The 24,767-nt window shown below is 38.9% G+C and overlaps 2 protein-coding genes and 1 long non-coding RNA gene across 3 annotated transcripts; 2 read left to right on the forward strand and 1 right to left on the reverse strand.

Annotated features, from left to right (window-relative positions):
- Positions 1-359: 359 nt before the first annotated feature.
- LOC763539 (trypsin-2) lies at positions 360-7,872 on the reverse strand. Its single transcript, XM_030992237.1, has 8 exons — positions 7,724-7,872; positions 6,246-6,410; positions 5,114-5,288; positions 4,367-4,671; positions 3,415-3,554; positions 2,635-2,818; positions 1,210-1,344; positions 360-468 (listed from the first exon to the last, which is right to left on the reverse strand). Exons 2-8 carry the CDS (start codon positions 6,313-6,315, stop codon positions 407-409), a joined length of 1,071 nt encoding a protein of 356 aa, XP_030848097.1. The 5' UTR covers positions 6,316-6,410; positions 7,724-7,872; the 3' UTR covers positions 360-406.
- Positions 7,873-12,672: 4,800 nt separating this feature from the next.
- LOC115926825 (RUS1 family protein C16orf58 homolog) lies at positions 12,673-21,785 on the forward strand. The gene is made up of 11 exons (XM_030992238.1): positions 12,673-12,845; positions 13,746-13,823; positions 14,377-14,491; positions 15,287-15,332; positions 15,727-15,759; positions 16,197-16,302; positions 16,774-16,875; positions 18,159-18,229; positions 18,805-18,995; positions 20,390-20,447; positions 21,723-21,785. Exons 1-11 carry the CDS (start codon positions 12,711-12,713, stop codon positions 21,775-21,777), a joined length of 990 nt encoding a protein of 329 aa, XP_030848098.1. The 5' UTR covers positions 12,673-12,710; the 3' UTR covers positions 21,778-21,785.
- A 1,793-nt stretch (positions 21,786-23,578) lies between these two features.
- On the forward strand, positions 23,579-24,542 carry LOC105442274. The gene is made up of 3 exons (XR_972339.2): positions 23,579-23,628; positions 24,224-24,299; positions 24,485-24,542. It is a non-coding gene; the product is annotated as an uncharacterized LOC105442274 (long non-coding RNA).
- Positions 24,543-24,767: the final 225 nt, after the last annotated feature.

Here is a 24,767-nt window from a genome sequence, read left to right on the forward strand (position 1 = left end):
ACGTCATCCATACTATGCGATGGATGATGTCACGGTATAACACATTTTTTGGGGGGTAACATCATAGCAATTTTATGTTTGGTCACATGATGCTTTGTTGACCAATCACTGAACAGACAGACCAGGGAATGGAGCTCCTTGAGAAGGCTAGAAACTGAGAGTTGTGGAAAAGCATGATGGCCAAGTGTCGATGAATAATTATCCAGAGAGAGAGAGAGAGAGAGAGAGGGGGGATAGAAAGAGAGAGAGAGAAAGAGAGATAGAAAGAGAGATAGAAAGAGAGAGAGAGAGAAAGAGAGATAGAAAGAGAGAGAGAGAGAGAGAAAACGAGATAGAAAGAGAGATAGAAAGAGAGATAGAAAGAGAGAGAGAGAGAGAGAGAGAGAATCGCTTAGTGTGTGTATAATCATGTTCCCTCTTTGTCTGTCATAGCGTGTCCAATGTCTCCCTTCCAGCCATCTTGGACTTCTGAAAAGGGGAAATAAAAATAACTATGTCTCGTGATCGTAGAACAAGAAAAAGAAGAACAAGAAGAAGTTTACTTTATGATTTCTCTTCAGGAATGTTAATGTACCATGGAAAGGCTAATTCCAAAGATGAAACAGGGTTCATTTTCGGAATTATGAACGCTTTTTCATTTTCGGAATTATGAACCCTTTTCTCACTTTCCGAAATACGAACCTTTAGAATTATGAACCTTCGGAACTATGAACCCTAATTCATTTTTTATTAATTATGAACCTTCGGATAAACGAACCTTCGGGAAAACGAACCTCCGGAATAAAGCAACAAATGTTCGGAATTATGAACCCCAAGGCATGGGAAATATGAACCTTCGGAAAAAACGAACCTTCGAAAAACAAGTGCCCCCCCCCCCCCCAATACATATAAGGTCGTACAAATACAAATATGCTCAAAAAGTTTAAATAGTTTAAAATAATCGTTGTTTCAATTAAAGAAATAATGTTTTTAGAGGAATTCAAAAGTGACCCAAAGAAAAGAAAAACACAGAGGCTCTCATTACACGTTCATTGATGTATTTATGACGTGATTAACAACAGGTCATGAGAGCTTAGCGTATATTTGTTTGGTTGTGATATAGGGGGAATTTACAGAGTTTAACAAATTGTTCTGTATTCTTACGATGATTCGAATGGCATCAGGCAAGACATAGGTTATGCACTCGAATTTTATCTTTGAATTTCCCACCTTTTTTGCTTTTCTTTTTCCACATGATTGTGAGCGCTGTATTGAAGCCCAGTGAGACGGCTAAAAGTATTGACAAAGAGGTCAATCCTGCTATGACTGCGGCAGACATATATTCTGGGCAAACACACGGAACATCTGAAATAAATATAAAAGTTTCACGGGATTAAGATATCCAGTGTTGAGGAGAACGAATACTTACATGTATATCATTTGGATTAAAAACAATTTGGTTTTTCCAGGGTGTAGCCACATCAGTTACAGCTCTACCTTGTGACCCTGTTATCATTATCACTATTACCCCAGCAATGGCCATGTTCACATTTACACCTGGGTGGAGAGTGGCACGTGTGAATTAATGTCTTGCCGAAGGACATAATAATTGTGCTGGGCTGGGATCCAGTCAAGTAAATAAAACATGGTCTAGATCTTGGGCCCCATTTCACAAAAGTTGTCATCAATGACAAATGATAGTTTTTGTTATAAGCTAGTATCATCCTTGCTTCTGATTGGTTATCAGCAGATTTGTCACTGATTTTTGTCATTTGTCAGTGAAATTTTTCTTTTTGTGTAACGGGCCCCTGGTGTGATAGGGTGAAAACTATGTGGAAAATTACTGGTTATGTTGATGAGATAGACAGTACGACTTTCTTAAGAAATAATTGCGAAAGCAAATCATTTTTATTGGACATCGTGCTGCTGAAGAAATAGCGGGTTGTTTAAAAAAAATTGAATGTTGCCCATCGGGAGACACCGGTGAGAAAAACGCATGATGGCTCAGTCGTTAGAGCGCCCGCCTCATGAACGGGAGGTCGTGGGTTCGAACCCCGGCCGAGTCATACCAAAGACTTATAACAATGGGACCTTCTGACTCCTAGCTAGGCGCTCAGCATATTTGATTGGAGAAGGGTAGTAATAACATATTATGTTATGCAGGGCCCGCTGGAAGAACAGTTTCATAACTGAAGTGGCTACCCTGGGTAAATAAAAGTTATTATTATTATTATTATTATTATTATTATTATTATTATTATTATTATTATTATTATTATTACTAGTACATGAGTGATAGTGTCTTTCTGGCTCTTATCACTTTCCTTAATTATTTTTTTGTTGTTTGTATGATTTCATTTCTGCATTGTTCAACATATTAAAGAGTAATGTACAAACTAGGTTCGTATATATTATTAGCAAAAGTTAAAATAAATGTAATCGTGTCATAGAATAACTAAAATTGAATAATAATGCCTTTATAAAAAATACACAGTTGACAAATTATTTCAGCTTTAGAAAAAATATCGGTTCCGATTTTAACCAGTCGACTACCGAGTTCTCTCTTTCCGTAGGCTTAACACAGGGACCACTAGGTTCCAGTAGGAAATGGGTTAATTCCCGTCTCCTGGAGAACAAAGGGGAGAATATTCTTACATGAATCCAAGGTATAATTGTTGTTGAAGATCGGCAGGATCCAGTCCTCGAAGCGAGTTACTCTGGTATAGACACCGGGGGAGTCTGCATCGCCACACCCTTCACCCCAGCTTACAATACCAACTAGGTAGTACTGGTCGCTGTTACCCCCTCCCAGTGCTACCAGGGGGCCTCCACTGTCCCCCTTTACAAAGAAATAAACATAGAGAATGATATCAAAGGACAAAAATGTATTAATGTGTGCATGGAAAAGTATGTGATATTGAAATGTGCAGGCGCGTAAATAGGTTCAGTGGTAGAGCAGTGGTCTCGTGAGCGGGAGACCCCTCGTTCGAAACGAAGTCAACGCGCTCGTGCCTTTCGCAAGGCATTAATCCTCAAAACCAAGTCCATCGCAGTGGACCTGCTAGGTGTGACTGCTATGCCTTAAAAGGACGTCACACGTAGCAGTCCACGCAAATATAAAAGTTCCTACTGTTGCGGCCCACTGACACAATAAGGCTTTTGTATTCATATTTGATCATCTTTTCGATTTTCCCTTGTTAGTTTAAATAAAAAGTGAAATATTAAAGATATTTCTTGGTAAAAAAAAATCACTACTAACTCAAGCTTTCCAATGATATTGGTGGCATCGAACCTCTGACATCAAAGGTAACAGCACACCTGTAGATTCTATTGTGGAACATTAGAAAACGGCAAACAATTTGTTGGCAGTTGGGGCTCCAGCTCTTAAAACTCCTTGGTCAAACAAATGACGTCGTATGTGCAGCAGTGATTTACCTGACAAGCATCGACTCCTCCCTCTGGCAGGCCAGCGCACAGCATGTTGTCCGTGATTTCACCGTTGAGGGACTTGTTACACTGCTCCTGGTCGTAGATGGGGACGTTCACCTGGTACATCGTGTCAGGGAAATCGGATTCTGGAGCACAGGGGAAAAGTATTGATCAGCTTTGAAGAGGGTCGCAATGACTTTCGAAAGTCAACCAAAGGCATTAGACCTTCAATTTTCAATCAATTTGTTCACCGAAATGCCCTTTAGTAGGTAGCTTGAAAGTCTTTGCGAGAGTGTCGTTCTTATCTTTTTTAATATTAAATATCAAACTTATGTATTTCCAAACGAACGACATGATAAACTGTTTCAAACATGAAAATATAAGCATTATTGCTATAAAAGGCACAACACAGATTACTTAAAATACTGAATTAATATCGTTACCAGGCGCGTACGCAGGGGGGGGGGGGTGGTGGGGGTTAACCGCCCTTTGGTATTTTAATGTGTGTTTTTTTTTTTTTTTTTTTTTTATTATTAAAAAAAAAAATTATGCCTAGGCTGACCTAAAAAAGACGACCTCACCCCCCCCCCGCTTATTCAGCGGCTGGCTGAGTCATTACGACATTTTCGGCCCGATTTCAAAATGTTAACACCCCCCCCCCCCCCCCAATTTAAAAAATCCTGCGTACGCCACTGATCGTTACGTATACATACTGTCTTTCTAAAAGTAATTTGAGGTAAGGACGATAAATCCATGAGATTCACAATGTTCAGGCCAACGCATGATATATGTTCATTGTTTGACACGGCCCCAATGGAATCCTGTCATGTCACTGTTTAGAAATATTATCGTGTTTATATTAATAAATCAAAATCAATTGACAGTAAATAATCATTTCGATGAATATATAGATAAATGAATTAAAAACAAATATAATGATTTCATTTTATTTGCTCACTTCCACTCTGAAGGGTACCCCAGCCTGTGACCGTAGCGACCTTTCCAGCACCGAACTCATCGTCCATATCCCCCGTTGGAAGACAGACCGTATTCACGCGATAATCTTGGGTGAGATTAAAGGGCTGCGACATCCTGAACAAGGCGATGTCGTGGTCATCCTCGTCCTCATCGAGTAGATCGTACTCGGGATGGGTGAAGATCCTGGATGCGCGACGGACCTGGGTGACATCGGTTTTCGATGTGAGGCTGATGGAGCCGACTCGGAACTCAAAGACGTGCGGCGTGCAGAGGTAACACGGGTCCCTTGCAGGCAAAGAGATGATAATGAGACGATGATGACGACGACGATGATGATGATAATGATTAAATGCTATTAATGATGATAAATACAAGTTAAATGAGCAATCAAATTTTCAAATAAATAGTTGAATGAAACAGTCAATTAATATTAATAAGTGAATAAATTATACATGAATACAAATAAAATAACTTTGAATAAATCATTGAATAAAAGAATAAATGAATGTATAGATAAATAAATGCTACATAATTCAATACAAAATGAATTTAAACAGATGATTAGATTAATAGGCAAAATTAATTGATCTGGCAAAGGAAATGGTATAAAACTAAAAATTGCATCAATTGAAAAAGAACCAAGATATCGACGTTCATGAAGAACACATTTTCAACAACAAAATATGGAATTATAAACGTGTAACTGACGTAACGTTGTCATACTTACACACAATGAGCAGCAGTAATGATCCACCACGGGTCGATCAGGGACGCCCCACATATCTGTTCTCCATTCTCAAGCATTGCAACCTGCCAGGGCCAGGCATATTCCTCTGCGGGCTCACCCCCTACGATCTGCGTGCTAATCCCAGCATGTTTTCTACCACATTCGTCGGGTCTTGCTATATGAAAGGGCGAGTCAGAAAGATCAAAGAAGTCGTTTAAAGGAATGGTATTCTACTGATACCACTTCAGATTTACTTTTACTGCCATGATTTCTTCTGCTGCTCGTAATGTCCCAATTTGTCGACACGAATGTCCCACAATGCATTCATCAAAGCCGGAATAGAAGATCAGTCCATGAAATATTATCATTATCCTTATCATAATACACTCATATATACATATTATACCTTTTGGGTTTGTGTAATTATGTATACACAATAAAATAACTATGAGGTGAAAAGAAGAGGAGGAAGGAAATAAATGATCGAGATTGGAAAGTTGCGAGGAGATCACAGAGGACGTATTTGTTCATGATGATGATAATAGTGTTGATGATTGGTGACAGAGGAGAGGAGAGTCGGATGGTGTTGATGACGTTGATGATAATATGATGTTGATGGTGATCAGTGCCGTACGCAGGATTTTTTGAAGGGAGGGGGGGGGGGGGGTAAAAATCGGGCAAAAAATTTCGGGGGGGGGGGGGGGGGGGGGGGTTAGAGGACACTTTTTTTTTTTTGGTCTCGAAATTTGAAAAATTGACATTTTGTTCCGTTTGGGGGGGGGGGGGGTTAGGAGGGCACCTTTTTTTAGGTCAGCCATTGGCATAATGTTTTTGTTTTTGTTTTTATTATTATTATAAAAAATACAAAAAAAAAAAAAACAAACTCAAAAAGGGGGGGGGGGGGTTTAAAAAAACATACACAAAACATACACTTACAAAAAATTCAAGGGGGGGGGGGGTTTAACCCCAAAACCACCCCCTGCGTACATGCGCCTGATGGTGATAATGCAAATATTGAAGACGATGACTATGATACGGTTGATGATCATCATAATCATGATGACGAAGAATGTTCCTGATGATGAAAAAGATATCGATGACGACGATGATGATAAGGACAACGTGAGCTTACCCTGCCAGTTCTGAGTGAGAACAGGAGAAATCACCGCCAGCAAACACACCAGACATAGCCGTGTCAGCATAGTCTTGCCGTTTTCAAATGGAGTGCATTCGTTTTCTCGAAGTTCCGAAAGAGAAAATTTCGGATAGAAGGGGATTCCGAAAATGAAGTTGGGTTCTGTGTCCCAAACGTTAGTTATTCCAAAAAATAATACAAGGTTCGATGTTATTTTCGAAATTATGAAATTTCGGAATGACGAACCTATTTCATTTTAAATTAATCCTATTTTCCATTCGGATACACGAACTTTCAGAATTACGCACTTTTTGGAATTATGAATCTTCGGAATAATTAACCTTCGGAATGAACCTTCGGAAAAACGAGTTTCAAAGATAATCACAGGAAAATCCAATCTTGATAGACAACTGCTATATAAAAGGAAGCATAAAAATCGGAGAAACAGACTGGTGAAACGTGTGAATGCAATCGGATAAAATAGAAAGTTATGATTAAACAAACAAAAAACTACCATAATTATGATTAAAAGTTTCCCCATTGCGATCCAGAGGGTTTCTTTGAGAATTGCAGCATGACAAGAACTCGGCTTTTAATAGCTTAGAGTTTGCATGCAGTCAAACTAAGGAAGCAAAATGCATTGAGTATACTAATAAGCACCTTGGCCCATTGTTATAATAATACATTACCGGGGGGGGGGGGGGTGTTTCACAAAGATCCTACTAGAACTTAACTCTAAGTTAGACTTAACAAGTTATGGGGAGCCACTTGTAGCCTGAAAATGAAATATATTCAAAAGCAAAAATTCAAGTATTTTAGACTTTTCATAAATTCCACATCAGAACATGAAATCTCCTTGATAATAGAAAATATGAATGATTTGAATCAACATTTTATGCCTTTTGAAATAACTTTTAGAAAATGTTATTGGATGTAAACAGCTTTCCATAATAATTGTTGAGTCCCACTTAGAGATAAGTTCAACTTAAGATCTTTGTGAAACCCCCCCCCCCCGGGTCAACTTGAAAAAGCTGGTTCTTCTTTTAATCATAATGAACGAACATGAATGAATGGATTCTCAAAGCTTTAATCAAATTAATTTTTTTAGTTTCTAAGTTTAGCGAGTGAGGAAAGGATTAAGTAAAAATTGAGTCTATTTGTTGTTGTTGGCGTTTTCGTTTAACTGAGACAATACGTACATAATGCATATCTGAAACGTTCAAATTAATTTTGAAATTTAAGTTTGGCAGTGCAATGGGCATAATATGGAAGATGAAAAGGAATATTATACATGTAGTTACAGAGACCATGGCGCTGCCGGAATAGGTCAATGTTTTCAGAATAATGGTAATTTCAAAGTATTCAATGAGCCTCGTTTCAACCAATGAATTTTGTTACTAACAATTCGAAAGAGGAGATTAAAGATGATACATGACATCAGCAGTGTGTATATTTGGTAGAATAATAATACTCACATCTAATATTGTGGATATAGCTGTCCTTTTACGTTACCATTTATTCCGTACTATGCAAAATCTCGTACAGTCATGTATGTATGTTAATCCAATTTTAATCTTCCATACATTATGCGCAAACTTCATGTCCTCCTACATAATTATACTTGCATGAACAAGAATAAAAACGTATCGTAGTTAGTCCACTTTAAAACTGTAAGTCTGTTGATAAGCTACTCAATCATGTACGAATTGTGGACATCGTGTGTTTCTTAAAACGCGAAGTAAGATATCATGCATCAATATTTACTTAAAGGTTGATAACCCTGTGATCTTGACGAATGAACTGGTTACAATGTACTGCTAATTAATGAAGAGAAAATTTATAATGGTCCTGTTAATCTTTGACAGGGCTGTTGTGCATCCCATCAAGAAGATGATGTGTATTGGAATCAGGCGCGTACGCAGGATTTTTTTCAAGGGGGGGGGGGGTTAACATTTATAAATCGGGCCGAAAATTTCGCAACGGCTCAGCTAGCCGCTGAATAAGCGGGGGGGGGGGGGTAAGAAAAAAATCCAAAGGGGGTTATGGGGGGGGGGGGGGGGTTACACACAGAAAAATACCAAAGGGGGGGGGGGTTAACCCCCAACCCCCCTGTGTACGCGCCTGATTGGAATGGTGTGTATCAGCATTGAGGGGTTATTTTCTTGTTATTTGTTAGCCAAAGTGAAATCAATATCTTAAGTTTACATTGAACCAAGATGATGATGACATATTATCGTTGTGTATTTTGTGTTTATGTTACCAGCAGTAAATACATAAATACCGCGCACACACACACACACACACACACACAAAGGAAGCTTGGTAGATCGATCACTGCAATTTATGTGACACTACATTTTTTCATTATATTTCTTATGATGTTGATAATGTATAATTCCCAAAATAACGTAAATACACATTATTCTTAACAACTAAAAATATACATGCCAATTAAAGACTCATCTGAGTTATCTATCGTCAAGATATTGATAAATGTGAATGTTATAGAGCTTCTATATCTATCAGCTGTCATAAAGAAAACGTTTTTTTTAATATAATTTGTCAGTTATAATTAAGTAGATCGAAATCCTCAAACTCCTTTTTAAGGATAACAATTGTAACAACAGCATATACAGTGTGAGTCAAAAAAAAGTTTACACCTAATTATTTAAAAAATCATCTATGAAAAGTAAATCAGTATACAGCTTATGAAAGAGTGTTTTATCCCAAATCATTTAGTATCATTTTGTGTGGTATGTGTTCACGCTTGAATGAACATAGGGCATAGACTTGCGCCAAAGTTGCTTAGGTGACTGATGTTTGAATAAAACAATTGGGATTTGGGTATTAATCCGATCTTTGCAGATCCAAATAACACCCCTAACAAAATTAATCATGCCACACATATCAAATATCTAATATCAAATATCAACCAACATTTGTGCGCGCGCGTGTGTGTTTGTGTAACTTTGCTTCTACCAAAAGCATATGCAATGCATTTCATTTGATACATTCAATTCATTCTCTCACTCCGCTAATCCCAACATGATACATACTAGGCTGTAGGCAGACACTGTATAGACACAAGTCATTCCTTTAATTCAAGGCCTATATAATCATCCTTAACAATTAAAGAATATTCTTATTAGTAAGTTTAAGGCATGGAGTTTGTCACAGTTTAGGGAATAAGGAAATAGTGATATGCTTTGTACAGGCAGGCTCAGCCCTTGCATTAAAATTCACATGAGAATTGCTATATTGGAGATGACTATATAAAGAAGTACTATGACTGACCAGACGATCGAGTGAAGGAGTTTAGAGATTTGCCTTTTTGTTATGGGGCACCTATATAGATCTATCCTACTACCAGGCGCGGATCCAGGATTTCTTAGGGGGGGGGGGGCCCAAATTTGAAATTATGCGAGCCAAATATTGGTACGTAATAGTGACCAACAGTGACGTAATGCGGGGGGGGGGGGTCGGTGCAGGGAGGGGCGATTTCCCCCCTCCCTCCTCCGCGAAACGCGGAAGCTTTGACGTTTTATTAAATTATTAGAGAAAGAAGACGATTCGTTGTACCATTCTCGAAAATAATTCTCGTCTGAATTTAATTTTTCCCCTCCCGCGCGTAGCGCGGAAAAAATTTACGATTTATTAAACTATTAGAGAAAGAAGACGATTCGTTGTCGAGTTCTCGACTCTTAATCCTCGTCTGAATTCAGTTTTCCCCCTTCCTCGTGAAGCGTGGAAGCTTTTACGATTCATTAAATCATTAGAGAAAGAAGACGATTCGTTGTACGTTCTCGACTCTTAATCCTTGTCTAAATTCAGTCTCCCCCCTCCCCCTCTTGCGCGAAGCGCGGAAGCTTTTACGTTTCATTAAGCCATTAAAGATTCGTATTACCGTTCTCGCCTCTTAATCCTCGTCTAAATTTGGGTTCCCCCCCCCCCCCCCCCCCCCCCCCCCCTCCTCCCGCGCGAAGCGCGGAAGCTTTTAAGTTTCATTAAATCATTAGAAAAACAAGACGATTCGTTGTACAGTTCTCGACTCTTAATCCTCGTCTGAATTCAGTTTTCCCCCTTCTGCGCGAAGCGTGGAAGCTTTTACGATTCATTAAATCATTAGAGAAAGAAGACGATTCGTTGTACCGTTCTCGACTCTTAATCCTTGTCTTAATTCAGTCTCCCCCCTCCCCCTCTTGCGCGAAGCGTGGAAGCTTTGACGCTTCATTAAACTATTAAAGAAAGAAGACGATTCATTGTTCAGTTCTCGACTCTTAATCCTCGTCTAGATTCAGGTTCCCCCTCTCGCGCGAAGCGCGGAAGCTTTTAATTTTCATTAAATCATTAGAGAAAGAAGACGATTCGTTGTACCGTTCTCGAAAATAATCCTCATCGGAATTTAGTTCCCCATCCATCCCGCGCGAAGCGCGGAAGCTTTTACGTTTCATTAAGCCATTTAAGATTCGTATTACCGTTCTCGCCTCTGAATCCTCGTCTGAATTCAGGTTCCCCCCTCCCGCGCGAAGCGCGGAAGCTTTGGCGTTTCATAAGATTATGAGAGAAAGAAGATGATTCGTTGTACCGTTCTCGATTTTTAATCCTTGTCTGAATTCAGTCCCCCCCCCTCCCCTCCTGCGCGACGCTGTGACGTTTCATTAAATTATTAGAGAAAGAAGCCGATGCGTTGTACCGTTCTCTATACTGTTAATCCTTGTCTGAATTTCAAAGATGTTCTTTGTCTGCTCCTTTTTCTTCCTACGTCCTCTTCCGATTTGGGGGGACCGCCCCCCCCCCCTGGCTACGCGTCTGCGGTCAGATAAACACATTTTGATACCTTGTCTAACCCCGCAAGCGGTCAGATAAGCATTCAAGGGCCCGTCTTAGGGCCCCTGGTGGGGTCGAGGCGGCGGAGCCGGCACTGGAAGCCCAGGGGTTTTAGGCGTTTAATTAAGGTCAGACGAGCATTTTTTTGGTATACCTTATTATTTTGTGACACTGGCAGGTCACTATTTGGCGTGGGGTCCAGGGGGCGGAGCCGCCAAAAATCAGGGGTTTGAGGCATTAAATTACCGTCAGATGATCATCTAAGGGCCCGCCGTAGGGCCCTAGGTGGAATCCAGGGGGCAGAGCCCCGGAGGCTTAGGGGTTTTAGGCATTAATCACGGTCAGATTTTGATGCCTCATTATTTTTTAACACTGGCAGTTAACTATTCTTCCATTCTTGCTCTCATTCTATATTATTTCTCTTTAATATACTTTTTCAAAAAAGTGGGGGTGGGGGGGGGGGGGGGGGGGGGGGAGCTCGGTGCTCCCGATCCCCGCCGTACCTCGGGCACTGACATGTAGGAATCTCAAGAATCATATTTCTTGCCTGGCTGTAAATTTAGGAATTTGTCATTTTCCAACAAACACATACAAACGTATAATTTACTTAAAAGTGAGGAAAAATCTCGGAAATTATGTCATATCAGCATTATTTGTAATCCACCGTTGTGGAATTAGAAATAAACCACGTTTGAATTTGATTTCCCCCAAGCCCCCCCCCCCCCCCATCGGTACGCCAGTATCTCCTCTTTTCCTTTTTCTTTCCCTTTCCTTCCTTCTCTCTTATTTTTTTGATTGGGGGGAGGGGGGGGGGGGGTCAACAGCCTGGGAGGCAAGGCCCTTTCGCCCCCCCCCGATCTCCTTTTTCCCCCTTTTCTTTTCTTCTTCCTCTTCTTTCTTTCCCTTTCTCTCCTCTTTCCCTTTCCCTTCTTTTCCTTTCTTCTCTCTCTTTTTTTTTTTTTTTTTTTTTGCGGGGGGGGGGGGGGGGGGGGGGGGCCAAGGCCCGCTCGCCCCCCCCCCTGGATCCGCGCCTGCTACTACAAAGCATATTTAGTTACACCTATCTAGTATCCGATGTCGAAAATACGGTCTCAAATGCTAACTGAATGTGCTTCGTATAGTAGGATAGATAGGTGCCGGATAACCAAAGAAAACAAAAAGGCAAATCTCTAAACTCTAGCTTAGTGCACTCGTCTGGTATACTTTTGGGTTTTCCTTTTTCTTACAATTTATATGTTTAGTTCTAGTTTTGTTCAAAAGGAAACGTTGATTCAACAAGCAATATTCAGCCGTATGAGGACAATCACCCCCTGGACAATCACCCCCCAGAAAATTATCCCCCGGAAAACGACCCCCCCCTCCCATGACTACCCCAGAAAATTACCCCCAAGGACAACCACCCCGAGGACAATTACCTCCCTGAAAATTGCCCCCAAAGACAATTATTGTCGAGTATAAATTTGTGTGGCATCCTATTGTAATCATAACAAATAAGATATTTGATCCAGGGATGTCTGATCATATGTATATCTGGATGATTCAAGGCAAGGGCAACCTCGCCAGCCCAGCACCGAGCGAGCCGATCGACCTCGGCGGCGCCTGCACTACACTAACGTCCTGGCAAGCTGGAGAAGAATGGACACGTTGATATGTCGAGAAACTTACGGATCTAAGTCAGATCCAAGAGACTATTTGTGTAAAAATGATGGCACAATATCAGAGTCACGATCTGGTAACAGAGGGCTGTCATCTATTCTGCACTTCTTACGGGTAAGGCTGGCATTTTGATATCAATCATTGTCAATTTTCAATGCTCAGCCCCACATGTGGTTATATTTGTTAGTTTTAATGTAACGGGTGATACGATAATGTTATTTTTCTTGATAAGTACAGTCTACCGCTTGGTATTTTTCCTCTTCTTTAGATTAAGCATTTTCACCAATTAGGCTGACTAGAAGTTAAGAGACCTCTAATTGTGGGAAATTGGGGTTACAGTCTAGCTAGATCTAGAGACTAGACTCTACTGTGAAATTACAAAGCATTAAAAAAACATTAACATTTTAATAAAAGCTATTTTTGTAGAACTTTTAACAAAAAAAAAATAAAGCTTCTAGTTGGCCTGATTAGAATGTCACATGAATAAGTGTGGTAGGTTGTAGAGAAGTAAGTATACTGGTTTTCAGTCCAGAAAAAAAGGAGAGGGAGAAACATTGAATGAGAGAGAGAGAGAGAGATAGAGAGAGAGACAGGGGGGGGGGGGGGGGGGAGAGGAAGGGAGCATGAAAATTGAGAAGGGATGGAGAAAAATGGAAAACATACGGCTGAATTTGGATCGAGAGTAGGGCGAATAGGAGTGAAAAACAGAATGGAAAAAAGGAAAACTTGAAAGAGAGAGAGAGAGAGAGAGTGAGTGGTGATGAGATGGAAAGGGAGGGGGAGAAAGCACTCCTACAGGAGGTCTAACCGTAAACAGTATTGACCAGTCTACGTAACTGATTTTTATGCTTTCCTCTAGAGTAGTTTGCCATCAGGTTTGATTTTCTTTTAATATATCTAGACCTACATGTATATTCTAGAACTAGAACTATTCTAGAACATTCTTCACTCAATTGTGTTTTTGATTGATCTGCTGGAATCCTTCTTTTCCTTGTCATCCTATTATTATTGCAGGTTGTATTTCTACCGCAAGGGTATCCAGACAGTGTGAGCAAGGACTACCTAGAATACCAGATATGGGACACTGTACAGGTAATACTCTTCTGGCTCTCTGCACTATAGATGACAACCTTGTTTCTCGTACAAAGCTGTACCTGTGAAATTTTCTACATTAGCTGTAGTGTAGAATGGTACAAGAAATAGATGTATATGTTCTAAATCCAAGAGGAAGGAGGAAAAAATTCATTTAGATAATTAATTTTCATCTTGGAAACTCAAAATTTGTAAACAAAAAATTGTATTTCAAAAGACCCTGACTCAAGTCATCTGACAAATGTATGTAAATTCAATCCTACATTGATTTCAATGTTTTCTTTTACTAGTGCAGCAGCGATTCTGTTCTACATACACTCTCACACTGTGTCACGTGTGACTACATATATTCCATAGAATTTGTAACCATGAGCCTTCATCAGTTTTGTTCAAAAGTCTGATGCTGCTCCGGAATGGATTCTTTGCATACAACATCAATTTCTAGCAGGGTCATTATGGTTTCAAATTAAAAAAAAATATTAATGATAATAATAATAGAAGAAGAAGATTAATATCATGATCCTTATCTTCTTTTCTGTCTGCAATTTATTAGGCTTTCAGTAGCAGCATCACAGGGACCCTGTCAACCCATGCCATGCTGAAGGGTGTAGGAGTAGGAGATGAGTCTGCCTCCGCCGCTGCTGCTACCATCACATGGCTACTCAGGGGTAAGGCATGGGATTAGGTATAGGGCAATGGTTCTTCAGTTAGGGGAGGGGAGGGGAGGGGGGGGGGGTTGGATGATGGTAGGGAAAGGGGAAGGAGAGGGAACTTGGAATTCTCTCAGCTATGGGGAGTGGTAAGAAGACTTTTGAATTCCTTGTAAAGTGAATAATTCTCACAATATTGATGATGGATAATGGTAGAGGATGAGGTCTCCTTTATAAGGGTACAGGGACGTCTCTAGGCGTTGTGGCGTGCGCCTGTAATCCAAATAACAATGGAAGTTACAAACTGATTTAGCCAAGGACGCAGGTTCGAATCTGAGTCGCGTCTTTCGGATGGTGACGTTTAAAGTTCAGTCCCCAGACGTAAATAATCATATCTGATTGATACACGTCTGTAAAAACCAAATACACACACACACACACTCTCAAAATGATACGATTGCTTTTCACTTCTGTCAGTACCGGTTGATAGTTGTTTACCAAGTATTACATGATTGCAATTTAGTGCAGATCAACGCTTTTCTGTGCCGGGAAGTCTCACAGCACCCTACATTTTCAATTTTACTGTTCATAAGCTGGTCTCTGACCTTCATCTGGAAATATTAATAGATTTTGAAATTCCATGCATACATGTACAGTGTAATCCTATTTCATTGTGTCTTTCAAAACCCAATTATAGTTGGGTCTTATTTATCGGTAGCTCTATGAGAAAATACAGAAGCATTTGTTCAGAATAACAATGAAAGTAGTGATTATATGAAGTATTTTGAATTTGATATTGTTTCTCTTTTATAGATGGCACAAGTATGACTGGCAGAATCGCATTTGCTTGGTACCAAGGGTCAGTTACATTCTTCTTTCGTACATACCTCATTCTAAGACAAATTTATGAATAGTTCAATAATTCATGACTATGTCAGAATGTTGAATAGTATATGTGACCATTTGAATACTGAGTCTGAGATAAATCAGGCTGGAGTCGATGGGAAATGTGTGGTATATATATAAAAATCAAATTATTATATCCATTCGGGTGAATTAATCAGGCAGTATTCACTAGTGTCAACCAAGACATTTTGAGATGTCCTGTATGGATTCTCATTGACAAGTCTCACTTTCTCTTTTCCATAATACTTATTCCTTTTCGATACAGTGCACAACATATCTGATGTGAGAAATGATTCAAATATGTAGAATAAACAATGATGCATTCTACCCCCCTTTTGTCTTCATAGGTCAAGCCTGGATAGTGATGCAAAAAGATGGAGGTAAGCATTTATTTATTTATTTTTTTTTTTGGGGGGGGGGGGGGGAGGGGGGGGGAGGGGGGGGGGGGTGGGAGTTTTTTTCTTTTTCAGTTTTATTCTTATCATCTCTATCTCTATTTTCCTATCTGGTTTTCAATGGTTTCTTGAGATCCCCCATTTCAATACTCCATCTGACCCTCTCTCTCACTCTCTCTCACTCTCTCTCACTCTCTCTCTCTCACTCTCATAAATAGCCAGTTGTATCCATAGGGTTGAAGACTAACTAAAAGGGTGAATTTATCAAAAAGAGGTAAAACTATATCAAATTATGATCAAAATTATAAGTAGACATCATAGTGCACTTACAAAACGTGTCTTCATGTTATAATAGCAAAGTTGTATATGTGCTCATTGATTTTATCAATTTTAAGACTACTTTTTTTCTTTCTTCCATGCAGATTGTTTGCAGACATCATGAATGATGCGGCAATGTGTATAGAGCTTGTCTCTGTTTTCTTTCCGCAGTACTTTGTCATCATTGCATGTGTGTCATCACTTTTCAAAGTAAGTATACTGCCCTCTCTGGGAGTATTGAAACAGTTTAATGTGGTTCACTTCTTCTGCCTTCCCATTTCCTTTGTACTCAACAATCTGAAATGTCTATTTTTGCCCTCAAGAAAGATTTCAAGGCACACATACACCCTAAATATATTTGTTGGAAGTATGTTTTTATACAGCCCCTGTATGAAACAAATCCATCCTGTTATCAATAATTAAGAGAATTAGAGTTTTGAAATTGTCTGTACAGAGCAAATGGGAGGGGAGCTTGCAAGGTATATGTATGTCACAAAGTTACCAATTTGATCGCAACTTCAAAAACTCATAACTTGCTTATTTAGAAATCTGATTTTGCTTAAAATTTCACTGATTGATCCTCTCCTTCTGCTTCTATTTAAACCAATCCTATATCAGGGTGGACTTCCTTATAACTAGAGCGACATGATATTATATGGATTACGTTTTCGTAACTTTCAGTCGATGGTAGGGGTCGCCGGGGGCGCAACGAGAGCCGCTCTCACCATGCATCAGGCTCGGAGGAACAACATGGCTGATGTGTCTGCTAAGGATGGTAGCCAGGTAAGCTTGCAGGGGGAATTCCCTTCCTCGTAGAGGGGATTCCCCATTCTTATTCAAGGTATTACCTCAATCCATGGTAGGGGTTACAGGGAAAGACAAGAGAGGAACCATGGCCTGCCAAGGATGGTAGTCAGGTAAGCATGCAGGGGAATTCCCTAAAGGGTGTTTCTCACTCTGCGGCGAATGCTTACGAACGTTTCAAATTTGGATTCGCCAACTTTTCTGACGAATGTTGACGAAAATCAGAGTACGCCTCTGCAACATAGTGACTTTTAGCGATGTTAAGCAACACTTAACAACATTTGAGCGAATGTTTGCAAAAGTTTTTGCGAACGGCAGCTGGCGACTATTAGCGACTGTAAGCAAATGTTTTTCAAAGATTAGCAACTATTTGCCAATTCTTTGCCACTATTTGTAAATATTTGGGATCTGTTTCTAAATCCTGGTACTCAATGGGTCGATCTTTATTTGGGAACCATATGTTAACGTGGTCCCTAGCATCGATAGCACTTCAGCGACACCATCTTACAACCATTTGCAAAGGCTTGCAACTGTTTGTGGAAAAATAAATTTGCAACAAATTTTTGAACTGTTAGTGACAATTGCCTACTGTTTGCAAACTTTCTTGCAACCTTTTACAACCTTTCGCAACCTTTTATGAACCCTGGCGAAATCTCGATTTCGCTACGTTCACAAGCATTAACAGACTTGTTTAGATATGAGATGGCAAAATTGTGGCATTTTGAAATATTTTGCTTAAGTTATTACCGTAATTAACAGTGTATTTACCGCCGAAAAAAATGTCAAAGTCGGGGCTTATACACGGTACACCAAAAAAAAAAAAAGGCGCTATGCCTGACAATGTCTCCCAGCCCGGTAATTGGTGTGTTGACTCACCACTCGGAAACTAGAACAACACTCAAATTTGTCTGTCATCTTGGTTTGAAAGTAATCTTCTGATAGATCTTAATATGTAGTTTATAATAATAATTCCTCCAATTTTTCTTCTATTACATGGTGTACCACAAGGTTCTATCCTAGGTCCTCTACTGTTTTTTAATTTACATTAATGAATGTTTGTTTTTGTTTAAAAGGGCGAAAAAGAGGGGTGCGGTTAATAGACGAGGACGGTTTATACAACGTTAATTAGGGTATACAGGTAATGTGTCTTGAAGTGTGTTTTTACGACTCTGTTTGAGAAAGTTGCCTTCAATTATTCAGATATTCATGCTTAGAGATACTAAGTTAGTCTTTATCTCTTTCTCTCTATCTGTTTTTTTCAGGAAACATTGGTGAATTTAGCAGCTCTTTTTGTAGGCCTCATCATAACTCCAATAGCTTCAAAAAACATTCTGTAAGTCACTGTATAATTTTTAATGCACCTTCTGCAGTGTTAAAACTGTGGTCACAACTCCTTGTCTTTCTTCTAGCATGTGTGGGTGCCCATCTGCGTTAAAGGTATAGACCAGTTTTGGAAATGCCCCCCTCTCAAAAAATGAAATGGAAGCTTTTATTAACAATCATGGGAAAGAATATGTTTTGACTAATACGTGACGATACAAATTTTGCCGGGAAACTGCAAAAATTTAATGTAAAAGATATATAAGTTAGATTACATTGATAAAATTGTAATATAAAGCATCTAAAAAAAAATTGTAAAAAAAGCATTATCATCGCATACCATTAGCTTGCAGTTCCCGATGGAAAATATTGCACGATAGTAAAAAAAGGTCTAGGAGAAGGAAGGAGTGTGTTTCTAGAAAGGTAAGGACTGGCACTGTAAGCTTTATTCAAACTTTTAAACATGTGATGGATCATCTTCTTATCGCATGACCGTACAATACGCACATTAAAAGATTGGCAGTTTGTGGATCCAATTCATGCAGACACAGAGGTAAACATTGATATCTTTCTTTTTTTCCTTTTCAGGCTGACATGGTCTCTTTTCTTTCTCTGCACCTGTCTCCATCTCTACGCCAATTACCGGGCGGTGACGTGCGTCGTCATGGAAACGCTGAATCAGAACAGGTTCCACATCCTGGTCCAGGACTACCTCCACAGTTCTCAGTTCAGCATGTCTGGACCTGATGCCGTGAATAGTAGAGAACCTGTTATATGGAGTAAGTTTTAACAACGTGTATAATTCATCTCCCTTTCAGTAAAAAATGAATCAATGTGCTACATTAAAAAGATATCCTGGGGATTGTAAGACTAAGATCGACTTTAAGTTGGGCCTAACTATGGCAGGCCATTCATGCCACTGGTTGCTCTCCCTATTTGTCTCTTAGTCATGATCTTTAGACAATATTTTTTTCCTTCAATAATGAACGATCACAAAAATGTAAATTCTTTAGATTTGTGACCATGATTTGTACGTCCCTTGAAAAACCAGTGCCAGGAATGGTCAGAGGAACTAGTGGCATGAACGGCCTGCCATAGTTAGGTCCAACTTAAAGTTGATCTTAGTCTTTGTGAAACACTCCCAGGTCCTCTGCCAGAAGAAGAAAATGATTGGAGCAATGTAAATATTTGCTCATTTGATGACTAACAAATTTTCATATGATAAACAAAAGTTTTGGGTTGAACTATATGTAATTTACAGAAATCATAAATATCTGCATACTGTTGTAGATATAAATGCCATTATCAGATACCATTGTGATAAACTGATTAGATTCTCTATTATTTTTTTGATAATTTTTTGTTTTCCTCTTTCTTATTCAAATCTTTTTTCAGTCAGAGTAAAGTCAGGTAATTTTGAAGAAAAAAAGAGACGGAAATCAGGGAATTTTCTTTGCCTCCAAAGTATTTAAATAGTCATAATACCTTCATTACCTTGTCCCTTGTTTAAACAGCATATCCAGCGGATAATTGCCTATGTTAGCATCTTAACACTTCACTTGCTTTCGTCGCCTCTGCACACTCCCTCGTTTACCACCTGTGTAATTTTGCACAAAACAGTAGGCACCAATTGACGGAAAGATTGCTTTGTGCAACACGATTGCTATGCAAAATTACCCATTCCGGTCTTGATTTAGCTCCGTGACGATTAATCTTGCACTAGTGGAAATATCGATGGTGTCTTTGGTATGCATGCATCTTTGCCATGATGCGTACAATGTGGCGGAGGGAGATTCTCAGTTTAGTTTGTAATGAGTTAAACTGGAAACAAGTTTCAATTGTGATCCAGGAATTTAGAACTCCATCAGGGTAAAATAAATGACAAAATCAGGGATTTGTTTTTCAGAAAATGATTGGAAATCTGATATCTGATTGTCCTGTGTATATTTGACATTCAATTGCCCATGTCTTTGGTACAATTATGAGTATTCTTGACAGGCAATCATCAAAGAAACCATTAGAGTAACATCACTTATGCCACTATTTTAGACTACATTAACCCTTTACCTCCGCGTGACGGCTGGGACCTTTACGAAGCCTATGGGAATGATAGAATTCAGCAGTCAAAAGGTCAAAGCAACATATTTTCATGACCTATTTGTTTTTTATACAGGGCTCTCAAGACCTCTAAAGCTTAATCTTGGTGTGCCATTCCGTACAGTAGCCCAAAGGTAAGTTCGCTGAAGTGTCAATAGCACATTCTAATATTCCTGTTAAAGGGGGTGTAGCTTGACAAATACAGACCAAGTTCTCAAGCTTCTCACATAGTCGTATTATACCCGATTGGCCCCGAGTCAGGCCACTGGAAAGACACGTAATCTTGTCATGCCACACTCCCTTTTAGGCCACTTCCCCCTTTTATATCTGGCTCAGGCTGGATTTTCGAAGAAAATTACATTTGACTATTTTCATATAAAATTCCTGCGTTGAGTCCCACATTGTCAGGTGAAAAATAATTTTGAAAATGCAGGGTGTTGTGATTTTTTTTCTGTTAAAGAAAAAGCCTGATCAGCTCTGAGTCTTGGTGACTTTACTTCAGTGGCAAAACTGGCGACCAACTGGGGGGTGTTTCACAAAGACTAAGATCAATTTTAAGTTGGACTTGACTATGGTAGGCCATTCATGCCACTGTTTGCTCTCACCATTTACTGGCATTGGTCTCTCAAGGGATGTACAAATAATTGTCACAAATCTACAGAATTTACATTTTTTATAATTCATTATTGATGGAAAAAATATTATCTAAAGATAATGATGGTGAGAGCAAACAGTGGCATGAATGGCCTGCCATAGTTAAGTCCAACTTAAAGGCGATCTTAGTCTTTGTGAAATACTACCCTGGTAGCCAATTTGGTCTTTGTTCTCTGACTGGAAGGGTTTTAATACCATGCAATTCCGATCGTACAGGACCTCGGCTAAATACTTATCAAGTGTCTGAAATTACATATCTCTGGTAATTTTTGTGGTCGTTTGCAAAATTTGGTTGTAGTTGGTTCAATATTTGTGCATTGGCCTTTAAAAGTGCTTTGTATATGAGACAAATACAAATGCATCCAGATTACAGACATGGAATTGTGAGCTGAAGCTCTGCTTTGTATAATTATCTGAAAACATAGTGTTGATCATAGCAAACTGTTTTTTTAATAATTTTTAACAAATCATGATTTTGCTACATAGAATTGAAATATACCTGTAAAGTGAATATGTAAAATGCTTGCCAATGCACTTGTTATGTGTATTAGTTAATGACTTGTTTTTATCAAATAACATACAAACCATGATTTTTATAAAATACAAATGAAGATAAATGTGTTTATATATTGAAAAATTCATTGAAAAATTCATGCTTTAGTGCTTTTAATGAGATGTTTTGCCCTTTGTTTGGGAAATAATAAACATATTTCTCTTTGATTCATTTATTTATGTTTTGTGTTTGTTTGTTCCAGCATGAGGGACCTTGAGATGTGCTTACAAAGCAATGGACAAGAAAAGTTTTGTTGAGTTTTGACGTGAAAAAAGGTGAGCCCTTATTTCTACCTAACTGCTTTGTTTTCATTGATGAGTCAATTTGTAAAAACAAATGTATCTATTGATCCATGGAATTCATGAAATCATTATGAATTCTTCTAGCTAAACAGTTGTGAAAATTGCTATTTTCTCATCATGCTATTCGTTTCTAGTCACTTTCATATAAATCTTTTTCTGAATAATTGATACTGGCCATTGGTTGTAAGAACCCATCTATTTTACTTCATTGAATGACCCTACTCTCTTTTCCTGTTGCCTTTATTTGTATTTTTTTAATTTTTATTACATTTTTATTTTATCTCTTATATTATCTCTTTCTTCTCTTCATAGAGGTATTTGAAATATGGGGAATTCAAAATGAATGTTGTTATTTATTGGCGCTTAAAAAAAAATGAAAAGAAAAGCTGAAATAAACTAGTTTCCAGTGCTTATTAAATTACTATTATTATTAAGTACTTGGCATCACCTGTGACTGGGAGGTGAAAAGCGAACTGAATCACTGTAACCCTCGGGTCTCTCCTCTTGGTATAACTGATTGGGGGTGTGCAGGTGGACCACTATACCGGGGTTTCCCCCTACTCTTATACAAATAGTACAGTGGGTTCTTAAGTGAAAAGGTGGTGAATCTCCTCTACAAGGGGACTCCAATTAACGTTCTTTCTGAGCGACATTCTCACATGTTTTGTATGACTTTATTTCCTAGGTTGTATTGATATTGCAATACATCATGATAGTACATCAGAGGATTTTATCAAAGCATGTCTACAGGCTGAAATCATCATGTATACTACATTCCATCTCCATGACAACAGGGTAGGTATTCTCCCTTCATTACATGATCTTACAAACAATTCCCATCAAACATATACAGTGGAACCTCATTATAATGACCTCTGATATAACAAGGTGATTTTTTGCTGGTCCCAGCTCTTTACATTTTTTTTTTACCCTGATATAACAATATTCCTGATATTAACAGGATTTCTGATAGGACAAGGTAATTTCCAATGTCCCAAGAACCTCGTTATAATGAGGTTTCATTGTAATACTAGAACAGCTTTACCCTGGACAAACATCTTCCTGACGACTACCCTTGGGTAACTACCCCACCTCCTTCCCTGGGATAACTACCCCACCTCCTTCCCTAAGCATAGTGACAAATACCTCCCGCACAACTATTTAGAACAATAAACTAATGAGCTTGGTTTCGCCCTTGGTTATTTTTGAAGGGAATTTAGGTAAATTTTGATTGGGTATTTTTTTTTTTGGAGGGGGGAGGAGGAGGGAGGAGGAGGGAGGAGGAGGGAGGAGCGTTCCTATGGGGTAGTTGTCCTGATATGCTATTGAACAGATAGATAGGTAAGTAATCATTGTATACATACATTCTTCATGTCCTTATGTGACACCTTGAAACTAGAATATGACACCTGGCCGGGACCTGATTATAAACAAAGCCTTTTTTCAATGACAAATGACAAAATTAGTGACAAATCTGCTGATAACCAATCAGAAGCAAGGATTTCAGTAGCTTATAACAAAAACTGTCATTTTTCACTGATGAAAAGTTTTGTGAAATGCCCCCCCCTGTTGTTACAGGAAGATCTAGTCAATTAAAGGGGAGAAACATGTGCTCTCCATACACATTTTTTTTGAAGAAATATGTGTATCAACACACTCATAAGATTAGCCTTTGTAGCCAGTAAAATAATATTTGCAATACTTTTAAGCTATTTATATATCCCTTTCTTTTCTTTTGATGTGTGTGATACTTGCAGGTGCACGGTGACAATTTGTCCAGAGAACTTAAAGATATCTTAGAAAGAGGTAAGATATGAAATGATAATAAAAATATGATCTTATTTACCTAGGGTTGCCTTATCAGTATTAGAGGGGAAATCCACCCTGCCAATTACCTGACATTGATAAAAGGAGAGGAGCAGGTCAGTGAAAGTTTTGAGTAAAATCCAATTAAAAATTAGAAAGTAATGAATTTTGAAGTTGTGATCAATCAAACAGTCTTCAACAGTCTTACAAGGTTTTCTTCAGTTTGCTGTGTACAGAAAATGTGTAAAATTTCATTTTCTTAGTTATTGATGACAGAATAATTTGTTTCATACAGGGGTTGTATAAAAACACAATTGTAATAATTGTAACTAGGGTGCATGTATGACTGGAAAACTTCTTTATGGAACATAGAAATTCCATGACGAGGCACCATTTAGGAAATTCTTTGTACAGTGTACCCATATGTCTTGCCCGGCAAAGGGCGTTAATAGAATGGCAGGATTTGAACGCTATAACATGTGCTTCATACATCTATGACTTGCCATCTAAACCACTACACCTCCACTTGATGTACACATTGACATTTTGGCAATCATTATTTTTGTTTTCCTTGTTTCCATGGTAATCTATCTAGGTGTGTACATGAACAGAGACGATGCCTGGCAAGCAGTCAAGGTGTCCGGCCAGATATGCAACAAACTCTTCCCAAGGTTTCTTCATGACTTGCCATCTAAACCACTACACCTCCACTTGATGTACACATTGACATTTTGGCAATCATTATTTTTGTTTTCCTTGTTTCCATGGTAATCTATCTAGGTGTGTACATGAACAGAGACGATGCCTGGCAAGCAGTCAAGGTGTCCGGCCAGATATGCAACAAACTCTTCCCAAGGTTTCTTCATGACCTAGGTCAAGCTGGCTGGGTCAAAGGTCATTCACAGCTGGGCGCCGATGAATGGAGAGCAACGTGGAATATCAGTGGGGTTGATGCGAGGAAAGTGTTCTGAAGTACAGGTCAAAGCTCAACACAAGGCAAGGTCACAGGGTTCATGAATATTCATGAGAATATAGGCAGACATTGTTGAACTTTGTAAATGGTTTTGATTTCTGGGTACAGGGGTGTGAAGTCATGCGACCCCTATTTCAAGTTACTCCTTTTGTTATCTTTGTTATCC

The sequence above is a fragment of the Strongylocentrotus purpuratus genome, unplaced genomic scaffold, assembly GCF_000002235.5.
Source record: "Strongylocentrotus purpuratus isolate Spur 01 unplaced genomic scaffold, Spur_5.0 spur5_scaffold_2, whole genome shotgun sequence".
Classification (NCBI taxonomy): domain Eukaryota; kingdom Metazoa; phylum Echinodermata; class Echinoidea; order Camarodonta; family Strongylocentrotidae; genus Strongylocentrotus; species Strongylocentrotus purpuratus.